The 13,232-nt window shown below is 47.5% G+C and overlaps 1 protein-coding gene across 1 annotated transcript in view; it reads right to left on the bottom strand.

Annotated features, from left to right (window-relative positions):
• Positions 1 to 13,232, bottom strand: part of abca5 (ATP-binding cassette, sub-family A (ABC1), member 5) — a 50,130-nt gene that overhangs the window by 32,947 nt on the left and 3,951 nt on the right. The window contains exons 3-14 of the mRNA XM_072455598.1: positions 13,093 to 13,232; positions 12,579 to 12,752; positions 11,038 to 11,135; positions 10,324 to 10,550; positions 7,075 to 7,216; positions 5,209 to 5,397; positions 4,965 to 5,112; positions 4,457 to 4,634; positions 3,926 to 3,984; positions 3,551 to 3,837; positions 2,086 to 2,205; positions 1,870 to 2,008 (exon numbers count right to left, since the gene is read on the bottom strand). The exon at positions 13,093 to 13,232 is cut by the window's right edge and continues 47 nt beyond it. Coding sequence (XP_072311699.1) covers positions 1,870 to 2,008; positions 2,086 to 2,205; positions 3,551 to 3,837; positions 3,926 to 3,984; positions 4,457 to 4,634; positions 4,965 to 5,112; positions 5,209 to 5,397; positions 7,075 to 7,216; positions 10,324 to 10,550; positions 11,038 to 11,135; positions 12,579 to 12,752; positions 13,093 to 13,232 — 1,901 coding nt within the window. The remainder of the gene's footprint in view (positions 1 to 1,869; positions 2,009 to 2,085; positions 2,206 to 3,550; positions 3,838 to 3,925; positions 3,985 to 4,456; positions 4,635 to 4,964; positions 5,113 to 5,208; positions 5,398 to 7,074; positions 7,217 to 10,323; positions 10,551 to 11,037; positions 11,136 to 12,578; positions 12,753 to 13,092) is intronic.

Raw genomic sequence — 13,232 nt, 5'->3', positions numbered from 1 at the left:
TGTCCCGCATCAGTCCCGATTCAGTCCCGCATCAGTCCCGCTTCAGCCCCGCTTCAGCCCCGCTTCAGTCCCGCTTCAGTCCCGCTTCAGCCCCGCTTCAGTCCCGCTTCAGTCCCGCTTCAGTCCCGTTCTAGTCCCGTTCTAGTCCAGCTTCAGTCTCGTTTTAATCCCGTTCTAGTCCTATTTCAGTCCCGTTTCAGTCCCGTTCTAGTCTCGTTTCAGTCTCGTTCTAGTCCTGCTTTAGTCCCGTTCTAGTCCCGCTTCTGTCCCGCATCAGTCCCGATTCAGTCCCACTTCTGTCCCGCTTCAGCCCCGCTTCTGTCTCGTTTCAGTCTTGTTTCAGTCTTGTTTCAGTCTCGTTTCAGTCTCGTTTCAGTCCAGCTACAGTCCCGTTCTTGTCCTGTTCCAGTCTCGTTTTAGTCCCAGTTTAGTCCCGTTCTAGTCCTGTTCTAGTCCTGTTTCAGTCCCATGGTAGTCCTATTTCAGTCCCGTTTCAGTCTCGTTTCAGTCCCGTTTCAGTCTCGTTTCAGTCTCGTTCTACTCCTATTTCAGTCCCGTTTCAGGTCTCGTTTCAGTCCCAGTTTAGTCCCAGTTTAGTCCCGTTCTAGTCCCGTTCTAGTCCTGTTTCAGTCTCGTTTTAATCCCGTTCTAGTCCTATTTCAGTCTCGTTTCAGTCTCGTTCTAGTCCTGCTTTAGTCTCGTTCTAGTCCCGCTTTTGTCCCGTTCTAGTCCCGCTTCTGTCCCGCATCAGTCCCGATTCAGTCCCGCATCAGTCCCGCTTCAGCCCCGCTTCAGCCCCGCTTCAGCCCCGCTTCAGCCCCGCTTCAGCCCCGCTTCAGTCCCGCTTCAGTCCCGCTTCAGTCCCGTTCTAGTCCCGTTCTAGTCCAGCTTCAGTCTCGTTTTAATCCCGTTCTAGTCCTATTTCAGTCCCGTTTCAGTCCCGTTCTAGTCTCGTTTCAGTCTCGTTCTAGTCCTGCTTTAGTCCCGTTCTAGTCCCGCTTCTGTCCCGCATCAGTCCCGATTCAGTCCCACTTCTGTCCCGCTTCAGCCCCGCTTCTGTCTCGTTTCAGTCTCGTTTCAGTCTTGTTTCAGTCTCGTTTCAGTCTCGTTCTACTCCTATTTCAGTCCCGTTTCAGGTCTCGTTTCAGTCCCAGTTTAGTCCCAGTTTAGTCCTGTTTCAGTCTCGTTTTAATCCCGTTCTAGTCCTATTTCAGTCTCGTTTCAGTCTCGTTCTAGTCCTGCTTTAGTCTCGTTCTAGTCCTGCTTTTGTCCCGTTCTAGTCCCGCTTCTGTCCCGCATCAGTCCCGATTCAGTCCCGCATCAGTCCCGCTTCAGCCCCGCTTCAGCCCCGCTTCAGTCCCGCTTCAGTCCCGCTTCAGTCCCGCTTCAGTCCCGCTTCAGTCCCGCTTCAGCCCCGCTTCAGTCCCGCTTCAGTCCCGCTTCAGCCCCGCTTCAGTCCCGCTTCAGTCCCGCTTCAGTCCCGTTCTTGTCCTGTTCCAGTCTCGTTTTACTCCCAGTTTAGTCCCGTTCTAGTCCCGTTCTAGTCCTATTTCAGTCCCGTTTCAGTCTCGTTTCAGTCCCAGTTTAGTCCCAGTTTAGTCCCGTTCTAGTCCCGTTCTAGTCCTGTTTCAGTCCCGATTCAGTCTCGTTTCAGTCTCGTTTCAGTCCCGTTTCAGTCTCGTTTCAGTCTCGTTCTACTCCTATTTCAGTCTCGTTTCAGTCTCGTTTCAGTCTCGTTTCAGTCTCGTTTCAGTCTCGTTTCAGTCTCGTTCTAGTCCCGTTCTAGTCCCGTTCTAGTCCCGTTCTCGTCCTGTTTCCGGCGCAGAAGATGTAAGACGGGGCAGAGCGGGCTCGGGGCTTCAGCGTTACCTGCCAGTATGTCGGCCTCGTCCATGTAGTGCGTGCTGAGGACGGTGACCCTCTCTGACCGCCGGCCCTTCAGCAAAGTCCAGACCTGGTGTCGAGAGCAGGGGTCCATCCCGGCCGTCGGCTCGTCCAACAACAGGATCTGAGCGAGATGCGCGCGTGCGTCACATGACTAAACTTGGTAACGGACCGTCGCACTTAAGACTCGGCCGGACGTACCTTGGGGTCTCCGAGGATGGCGATGCCCACAGACAGCTTCCTCTTCTGGCCTCCGCTCAGGTTTTTGGCCTGAGCCGTCTGGATCTTCTCCAGGTCCAGGTCCTTCAGAACTTTAGACACCTGATGCAGAACAGATACCGTATTATCCAGACTATAAGTCACACCTTTTTTCATAGTTTTGGTCGGGGTGCGACTTATACTCCAGAGCGACTTATATGTGATATTATTCGTTATTTTCACAATGACAGCCACAAGGGGGCGCTCTAGGCTCTGAGCGACGCAGAAGAAGAATCTGCACTTCCTCTTCCTCTGGAGTTTGTGGAGTTGTTTAGAAGTGACACAGAGGAAGAAGAATTCAGTGGATTTAGTGATTTGGGGTAAAACTGATGCTTTGGTAAACTTGTTAGCATGTTAGCATGTTAGCATGTTAGCATGTTCTTTATGCTATAGTTCTCTGAATAACTGTTCATATGTTACGTTAACATACCAGACACTTACCACAGTTCTGTCTGTGTCTCATGTAGCTGACGGTGTTAGCGTTAGCATGTTAGCATACGTACACCTATTCACCATGTTCTCTCATCTGTTATTATTTAAAACTGCATTTACAGATTAAATGTCTGAACTTGGTCTTGGATTTCATCAAATAAGTTTCCCCCAAAAAATGCAACTTACACTCCAGAGCGACTTACACTCCAGAGCGACTTACACTCCAGAGCGACTCACACTCCAGAGCGACTCACACTCCAGAGCGACTCACACTCCAGAGCGACTCACACTCCAGAGCGACTCACACTCCAGAGCGACTTACACTCCAGAGCGACTCACACTCCAGAGCGACTCACACTCCAGAGCGACTCACACTCCAGAGCGACTTACACTCCAGAGCGACTCACACTCCAGAGCGACTCACACTCCAGAGCGACTCACACTCCAGAGCGACTCACACTCCAGAGCGACTCACACTCCAGAGCGACTTACACTCCAGAGCGACTTACACTCCAGAGCGACTCACACTCCAGAGCGACTCACACTCCAGAGCGACTTACACTCCAGAGCGACTCACACTCCAGAGCGACTCACACTCCAGAGCGACTCACACTCCAGAGCGACTGTTAGAATTGTGCCCTGGGTGGATAAAGTCAGTGCTAGATACTCATTCATCTGTTTTGGTCCTGGTTTATTCCTTCTTCGGCCCCATTATGACCCCGCCTCGGCCCCATTGTGACCCCGCCTCGGCCCCATTGTGACCCCGCCTCGGCCCCATTGTGACCCCGCCTCGGCCCCGCCTCGGCCCCATTGTGACCCCGCCTCGGCCCCATTGTGACCCCGCCTCGGCCCCATTGTGACCCCGCCTCGGCCCCATTGTGACCCCGCCTCGGCCCCGCCTCTGCCCCATTGTGACCCCGCCTCGGCCCTATTGTGACCCCGCCTCGGCCCCTGCTCTGGCCCCGGTTGCGCTCACCTCTTCGTCGATCTGGTTCTTGGGGATCCCTTTGATGGCGGCGAAGGTCCTGAGATGCTCCTCGACGGTGAGCACGTCGAAGATGATGTTGAACTGTGGACAGATGCCCACCAGCTGCTTCATGTCCTGCCGCTCGGACACCTCGCACACCGGCGAACCGTAGATGGAGGCGGAGCCGGAGGTCGGGGGGCAGATCCCGCACAGGATGTTCATCAGGGTGGACTTCCCCGCTCCGCTGTGGCCCAGGAGAGCGGTGATCTGACCCTCGTAGATGTCGAACGTCAGGCCTACGGAACACGGAAGGACTCTTTACTCTGAGGAGCTTCTGAGGCCACACCTCCTCCAGTGTGGGAGGGACTTAAGAGAAGGCCACACCTCTGAGCGCCTCCACGCTGCCGTCCTTCTTCTGGTAAACTTTACGGATGTTGTTGATCCTAAAACCAAAGAGCGACGAGTCACGGCACGACAAAGCCAAACGCTTCATGATTCACACAGAAGCTTCTGTCCCGCTTCTGTCCCGCTTCTGTCCCGCTTCTGTCCCGCTTCAGTTCCGCTTCAGTCCCGCTTCAGTCCCGCTTCAGTCCCGCGTCTGTCCCGCGTCAGTCCCGCTTCAGTCCCGCGTCAGTCCCGCGTCAGTCCCGTGTCAGTCCCGTGTCAGTCCCGCTTCTGTCCCGCTTCTGTCCCGCTTCTGTCCCGCTTCTGTCCCGTGTCAGTCCCGTGTCAGTCCCGTGTCAGTCCCGCTTCTGTCCCGCTTCTGTCCCGCTTCTGTCCCGCTTCTGTCCCGTGTCAGTCCCGTGTCAGTCCCGTGTCAGTCCCGCTTCTGTCCCGCTTCTGTCCCGCTTCAGTCCCGCTTCTGTCCCGTGTCAGTCCCGTGTCAGTCCCGTGTCAGTCCCGTGTCAGTCTCACCTGATGGCCTCTTTGCCTCTGAACTCTGGGGAGATGGGCTCGATGGAAACAGCGCCCTCTGTGGTTCCGTTGGTGTCGGGGTCACAGCCTGAATTCACCTCCACATAACGTTTACTGCGTTTGGACCAATAAGACGGCTTCAGGAAGTAGAGCGCAGACCGGCGCATCCCGAACTCTCCTGGAAAAGAAAACCAGGTCCAAACCAGGTCTAAACCGGGACTAAACCAGGTCCAAACCAGGTCTAAACCGGGACTAAACCAGGTCTAAACCGGGACTAAACCAGGTCTAAACCGGGACTAAACCAGGACTAAACCAGGTCTAGACCAGGACTAAACCAGGTCTAAACCAGGTCTAGACCAGGTCTAGACCAGGTCTAGACCAGGACTAAACCAGGTCTAAACCAGGTCTAGACCAGGTCTAGACCAGGTCTAGACCAGGACTAAACCAGGTCTAAACCAGGTCTAGACCAGGTCTAAACCAGGTCTAGACCAGGACTGGCCCGTCTCACCTGGCAGGACTTGGTCCAGGTAAATGGCCAGCAGCAGGTACAGGACACAGTCGAACACCAGCATGAGCAGAGGGACGTAGAGAGGATGAGGTCCACTCAGCAGAGAAGAGAAGACGGCTCCATCGCCCTGAGCCTCCAGGTACACCACCTGCAACAGGTCATGACCTTTACTCCCGGAGAGGTGCGGCTCGTGCGGCACAAAAGCACCAGAAGAGGAGCGGTGGCTTAGAGGTTTGCCTGGTACCTGAGCGATGCCGATGGAGAAGGCGCTGGGGGACAGAAGACACAGGAGCCAGACCAGAGGCTGAGGGAAGTCCCTCATCAACACGGTGAAGAGCGAGAGGCAGCCGAACACCACGGTGAGCATGGAGCCCACCGTGCTGGCAAACTTAGGCTTCTTAAACAGAGGCGTGAGCATGAAGGAGAAGAAGATCTGCGGAGAGGAGAGCACGGCCATGAAGCATGTTCCTCACACACAAAAACCCCGACCGGCGCGAGCGTCCGCGGCGAGCCTCCGCGGCGAGCCTCGTCCGCGGCGAGCCTCGTCCGCGGCGAGCCTCGTCCGCGGCGAGCCTCGTCCGCGGCGAGCAGTGTCCGCGGCGAGCAGTGTCCGCGGCGAGCAGTGTCCGCGGCGAGCAGTGTCCGCGGCGAGCAGTGTCCGCGGCGAGCAGTGTCCGCGGCGAGCAGTGTCCGCGGCGAGCAGTGTCCGCGGCGAGCAGTGTCCGCGGCGAGCAGTGTCCGCGGCGAGCGTCGTCCGCGGCGAGCGTCCTCGTTTTAGGGATGGACCGTGCGGCGAGTGCTTGCACGGCCAGCGCAGAAAAGTTGGGACTTTTTTGGGCAGACACAACAACCAATCAGAGATTCGGCTCTAGTGAGGTGCTACGAACGAGCCGGAAAAGGCCCTAAACAAACCCCACAACGACATATATATTTATTTATTTATTTTTAATCCTCAAGATGCGGCTCTTGGAGCAAATAAATATATTGAGTAAACTCTGCTCAGCTCTGAAGTATCTGACTCTGAGTCTGTGTCCAATGGATGAAGAGTAGAAGAGTCGATGTGTCTAAATGATTTCAGCATTATAATATTATAATATTATAATATTATAATATTATGTGGGTGTAATCCCTCATTCGTCCAGGCGTGTTCCATAGTAGAAAAAGCTTCAGTTGTAGTCATCTGGACTCAGTTTGAAAAAGTAGACGTTTCGACTCTCATCCAAGAGTCATTGTCCATTGACAATGACTCTTGGATGAGAGTCGAAACGTCTACTTTTTCAAACTGAGTCCAGATGACTACAACTGAAGCTTTTTCTACTATTATAATATTATAATATTATATTATTATTATAATATTATAATATTATTATAATATAATATTATTATAATATTATAATATTATAATATAATATTATAAAAATATTATATTATAATATTATAATAATATTATAATAATAATATTATAATATTATCATAATATTATAATATCATAATATAATAATAATATTATTATTATAATATTATAATAATAATATTATAATATTATCATAATATTATAATATCATAATATTATAATAATATTATTATTATAATATTATAATAATAATATTATAATATTATCATAATATTATAATATCATAATATTATAATAATATTATTATTATATTATAATAATATTATAATAATATTATATTATAATAATATAATATTATATTATAATATTATAATAATATTATAATAATAAAATATTATAATATTATCATAATATTATAATATTATAATATTTTAATATTATATTACTGCCTTCATCATGAGCTCAAACTGGACACATTTTCATTACAAACATAACTTGTACATTTGTGTTACAGAGTTCAGAGGTGAAACATTTAAATCACTGTCTTTAAGTTTATTTATCATTTCCATGATTCCATTCAGTTTTAGTCAATATTCTCATGTCTTGATGTTGAATATCACTGTGGTTTGATCCTTAGCTCCTCCAAAGTCTGTCAAAAACACACTTTTAAAAACAAGGGACTGAGCCTGGTCACAATTAAACACAGTCATGTGACTGGACGACTTGTAAAAGAAGTGTTGTAAATGAGTGACTCACGGAGGAGATGCCGTACAGGAAGATGAGCAGGAAGATCACCAGGAAGTGGCTGTTTGGGAAGAGGGCGGTGTACGTGGCAATGATGGACATGAGCACGGACATGGAAGTGACCAGAACAGCATAAAGAAGACCCCAAGACAACCTGAGGACACAGGGTCAGCTGTGAGAACCCTTAATGTTATCTTCAGGTAAGAACTGACTTTAAATGAACCCTTAATGTTATCTTCAGGTAAGAACTGACTTTAAATGAACCCTTAATGTTATCGTCAGGTAAGAACTGACTTTAAATGAACCCTTAATGTTATCGTCAGGTAAGAACCGACTTTAAATGAACCCTTAATGTTATCTTCAGGTAAGAACTGACTTTAAATGAACCCTTAATGTTATTTTCAGGTAAGAACTGACTTTAAATGAACCCTTAATGTTATCGTCAGGTAAGAACTGACTTTAAATGAACCCTTAATGTTATCGTCAGGTAAGAACTGACTTTAAATGAACCCTTAATGTTATCGTCAGGTAAGAACCGACTTTAAATGAACCCTTAATGTTATCCTCAGGTAAGAACTGACTTTAAATGAACCCTTAATGTTATCTTCAGGTAAGAACTGACTTTAAATGAACCCTTAATGTTATCGTCAGGTAAGAACTGACTTTAAATGAACCCTTAATGTTATCTTCAGGTAAGAACTGACTTTAAATGAACCCTTAATGTTATCTTCAGGTAAGAACTGACTTTAAATGAACCCTTAATGTTATCTTCAGGTAAGAACCGACTTTAAATGAACCCTTAATGTTATCTTCAGGTAAGAACCGACTTTAAATGAACCCTTAATGTTATTTTCAGGTAAGAACTGACTTTAAATGAGCCCTTAATGTTATCTTCAGGTAAGAACTGACTTTAAATGAACCCTTAATGTTATCTTCAGGTAAGAACTGACTTTAAATGAACCCTTAATGTTATCTTCAGGTAAGAACCGACTTTAAATGAACCCTTAATGTTATTTTCAGGTAAGAACTGACTTTAAATGAGCCCTTAATGTTATCTTCAGGTAAGAACTGACTTTAAATGAACCCTTAATGTTATCTTCAGGTAAGAACCGACTTTAAATGAACCCTTAATGTTATCTTCAGGTAAGAACCGACTTTAAATGAACCCTTAATGTTATTTTCAGGTAAGAACTGACTTTAAATGAGCCCTTACTGTTATCTTCAGGTAAGAACTGACTTTAAATGAACCCTTAATGTTATCTTCAGGTAAGAACCGACTTTAAATGAACCCTTAATGTTATCTTCAGGTAAGAACCGACTTTAAATGAACGCTTAATGTTATCTTCAGGTAAGAACCGACTTTAAATGAACCCTTAATGTTATCTTCAGGTAAGAACTGACTTTAAATGAACCCTTAATGTTATTTTCAGGTAAGAACTGACTTTAAATGAACCCTTAATGTTATCTTCAGGTAAGAACTGACTTTAAATGAGCCCTTAATGTTATCTTCAGGTAAGAACTGACTTTAAATGAACCCTTAATGTTATTTTCAGGTAAGAACTGACTTTAAATGAACCCTTAATGTTATCTTCAGGTAAGAACTGACTTTAAATGAGCCCTTAATGTTATCTTCAGGTAAGAACTGACTTTAAATGAACCCTTAATGTTATCGTCAGGTAAGAACCGACTTTAAATGAACCCTTAATGTTATCTTCAGGTAAGAACTGACTTTAAATGAACCCTTAATGTTATCGTCAGGTAAGAACTGACTTTAAATGAACCCTTAATGTTATCGTCAGGTAAGAACTGACTTTAAATGAACCCTTAATGTTATCGTCAGGTAAGAACCGACTTTAAATGAACCCTTAATGTTATCTTCAGGTAAGAACTGACTTTAAATGAACCCTTAATGTTATCTTCAGGTAAGAACTGACTTTAAATGAACCCTTAATGTTATCGTCAGGTAAGAACTGACTTTAAATGAACCCTTAATGTTATCTTCAGGTAAGAACTGACTTTAAATGAACCCTTAATGTTATCTTCAGGTAAGAACTGACTTTAAATGAACCCTTAATGTTATCTTCAGGTAAGAACCGACTTTAAATGAACCCTTAATGTTATCTTCAGGTAAGAACCGACTTTAAATGAACCCTTAATGTTATTTTCAGGTAAGAACTGACTTTAAATGAACCCTTAATGTTATCTTCAGGTAAGAACCGACTTTAAATGAACGCTTAATGTTATCTTCAGGTAAGAACCGACTTTAAATGAACGCTTAATGTTATCTTCAGGTAAGAACTGACTTTAAATGAGCCCTTAATGTTATCTTCAGGTAAGAACCGACTTTAAATGAACCCTTAATGTTATCTTCAGGTAAGAACTGACTTTAAATGAACCCTTAATGTTATCTTCAGGTAAGAACTGACTTTAAATGAACCCTTAATGTTATCTTCAGGTAAGAACTGACTTTAAATGAGCCCTTAATGTTATCTTCAGGTAAGAACTGACTTTAAATGAACCCTTAATGTTATCTTCAGGTAAGAACTGACTTTAAATGAGCCCTTAATGTTATCTTCAGGTAAGAACTGACTTTAAATGAGCCCTTAATGTTATCTTCAGGTAAGAACTGACTTTAAATGAACCCTTAATGTTATCTTCAGGTAAGAACTGACTTTAAATGAACCCTTAATGTTATCTTCAGGTAAGAACTGACTTTAAATGAACCCTTAATGTTATCTTCAGGTAAGAACCGACTTTAAATGAACCCTTAATGTTATCTTCAGGTAAGAACTGACTTTAAATGAGCCCTTAATGTTATCTTCAGGTAAGAACTGACTTTAAATGAACCCTTAATGTTATCTTCAGGTAAGAACTGACTTTAAATGAGCCCTTAATGTTATCTTCAGGTAAGAACTGACTTTAAATGAGCCCTTAATGTTATCTTCAGGTAAGAACTGTTCTGTGTATGGGGGTTGGTATGGTATCGTGGGGTCTGACCCTCTGCTACATTGAAGAGAGCTTTCTGGTCTTTTTAAAGCCAATATTACAAGACTCTGAAGAGCACCTGATTTTCTCCACGTTTCACAAATCGGTCTCACATCTTCGTAAAGTATTGGAGAAAGAAAAGGCAAAGTCATTCTGACCGTGATAAATTGTAATCACAACAAAATCTTTGATTGACGAGCACAGATTTGTGTGGATTAAAACACCATCGCCCAAACGACTGAAGGACTTCCTGTTGTAATGATGGTGGCTCCTCACCAGAAGGCGCTGTCGTAGAGCCCCATCATGGTCATGGTGTCTTTGAGGCGGTGCTCTTTCTCCGCCGCCACGTTGACGATGAGGAACGTGACGAACGGCGTGAAGGCCAGGACCAGGTAGATGGAGATGAGTGCGTGAGGGAACTTTTGCACCTCCACCGAGCCCGGCTGCCCCATCATCACCACGCGGAAGTCCAGCTCGCTCCACACCGGCCGCTTGGTCTGCATCTGCAAGCACGCCACAAACTGATTTATACAAACACAAACTGATTTATAGAAACACGACACAAACTGATTCAAACACGCTGCATATATAGGAGGAAATGCGATAATGGCGAGGCAGGGTTGGGCTGACGTGACGTCGACAGGTTTGATGACTTTATTTGGTGCATTGGAGCCCGTTGTAAATATTGAAATGATAGTTTTACTCCAGTGAAGCAGCTGTTTGTGGAGAAAAGATGACAAATCTGCAGGAAATGACAGGAAGTGACATCACAGGTTTGTGTCACACAAAAGACCCTCTAAACATGATCCAACTAAAGAAAGCTGCTCTCAAATAGTTTTGGCCCAGTGGCTGCTGGGTAATTTCCTACTGTGATGTCATCAATTACACAAAGACGTGTTTGTCAGGTTCATAACGAGTGTGAGGTACGTGTTATTCCAGGCCTTCCATTGTACACGGTTGCCATGGTAACGCCCGTGGTTTGGAACAGACCTGGATGATGGCGGCGTCGATCAGGGACTGAAGCCTCGTGAAGCCCGAGTACCAGTAATTCGCCGCTCGGCAGTTTATGGAGCTGGAGAAGCAGTTCGCTGCAAGACACAAGCAAGCACCAAATGAACACGGACACTAGCACCAGCAGGAGGCCTGACTCTGGCACCAGCAGGAGGCCGGACTCTGGCACCAGCAGGAGGGCGGACTCTGGCACCAGCAGGAGGCCGGACTCTGGCACCAGCAGGAGGCCGGACTCTGGCACCAGCAGGAGGCCGGACTCTGGCACCAGCAGGAGGCCTGACTCTGGCACCAGCAGGAGGCCTGACTCTGGCACCAGCAGGAGGCCGGACTCTGGCACCAGCAGGAGGGCGGACTCTGGCACCAGCAGGAGGCCGGACTCTGGCACCAGCAGGAGGCCGGACTCTGGCACCAGCAGGAGGCCGGACTCTGGCACCAGCAGGAGGGCGGACTCTGGCACCAGCAGGAGGGCGGACTCTGGCACCAGCAGGAGGCCGGACTCTGGCACCAGCAGGAGGCCGGACTCTGGCACCAGCAGGAGGCCGGACTCTGGCACCAGCAGGAGGCCGGACTCTGGCACCAGCAGGAGGCCGGACTCTGGCACCAGCAGGAGGCCGGACTCTGGCACCAGCAGGAGGCCGGACTCTGGCACCAGCAGGAGGCCGGACTCTGGCACCAGCAGGAGGCCTGACTCTGGCACCAGCAGGAGGCCGGACTCTGGCACCAGCAGGAGGCCTGACTCTGGCACCAGCAGGAGGCCTGACTCTGGCACCAGCAGGAGGCCTGACTCTGGCACCAGCAGGAGGCCGGACTCTGGCACCAGCAGGAGGCCGGACTCTGGCACCAGCAGGAGGCCGGACTCTGGCACCAGCAGGAGGCCGGACTCTGGCACCAGCAGGAGGCCGGACTCTGGCACCAGCAGGAGGCCGGACTCTGGCACCAGCAGGAGGCCGGACTCTGGCACCAGCAGGAGGCCGGACTCTGGCACCAGCAGGAGGCCGGACTCTGGCACCAGCAGGAGGCCGGACTCTGGCACCAGCAGGAGGCCGGACTCTGGCACCAGCAGGAGGCCGGACTCTGGCACCAGCAGGAGGCCGGACTCTGGCACCAGCAGGAGGCCGGACTCTGGCACCAGCAGGAGGCCGGACTCTGGCACCAGCAGGAGGCTGGTCCATGTTTTTGGATGTAAAAAGCTGCTGATGTTATTGATTTGACGTGTTAAAGTTCAAGTCTGAGTCCAAATACCTCAAATGTCAAACAAATCAGAGGAAAAAGGAAAACGTTTCATATTTCTTACATATTTTCCCTGAATGTTGAAATTAAAGTCTCTCATACGGGACATAAAGGACCTAAAGGACATACGGGACATAAAGGACATAAAGAACATAAAGGACATAAAGGACATACGGGACATAAAGGACATAAAGAACATAAAGGACATAAAGGACATACGGGACATAAAGGACATAAAGGACATAAAGGACATAAAGAACATAAAGGACATAAAGGAGCAGTAAATGTACCAAAGGTCTCAGTGTAGTCGCTGGGCAGAGGCAGCTGGTTGTAGGGAAACCTCAGTCTGTACGAAGTGGCCGCTTTGTCCAGAAAGACCACGCCCACTAAACTGGACGGCTCGTAAAGAGACGCGTTCTCCAGGTCTTCTTCTGTGGCAAACATCTCCAGGTGTTCCTCCATGTCTGCAGGACACACACAACACACAACACACACAACACACGCCCTCATGTCAGCACATTTACAACACACACACATAAAAGTGTGTTTGTTGAACATAACGTGTGATAAAAGTGTGTTTGTTGAACATAACGTGTGATAAAAGTGTGTTTGTTGAACATAACGTGTGATAAAAGTGTGTTTGTTGAACATAACGTGTGATAAAAGTGTGTTTGTTGAACATAACGTGTGATAAAAGTGTGTTTGTTGAACATAACGTGTGATAAAAGTGTGTTTGTTGAACATAACGTGTGATAAAAGTGTGTTTGTTGACCCTGTGCAGGTGGGTGAGGGCGTGGCACGTACGCATCTCCTGGGCGACCTCCTCCATGATGCTGGAGGTGATGTTGTTGATGGGGGTGTAGCCCAGAGCTTTGAGGAAGGGCGTGTCCTGCTCCAGCTCCATGGTGCTCACGCTGCCGTAGTAAACGTGAGGGTTCAGGGTG

The sequence above is a fragment of the Eucyclogobius newberryi genome, unplaced genomic scaffold, assembly GCF_026437365.1.
Source record: "Eucyclogobius newberryi isolate DKJ021-1_F unplaced genomic scaffold, fEucNew1.0.hap1 SCAF_20, whole genome shotgun sequence".
Lineage (NCBI taxonomy): Eukaryota > Metazoa > Chordata > Actinopteri > Gobiiformes > Gobiidae > Eucyclogobius > Eucyclogobius newberryi.
The sequence above is the reverse complement of the archived record's forward strand: the minus strand, read 5'-3'. Positions and strand labels throughout refer to the sequence as shown.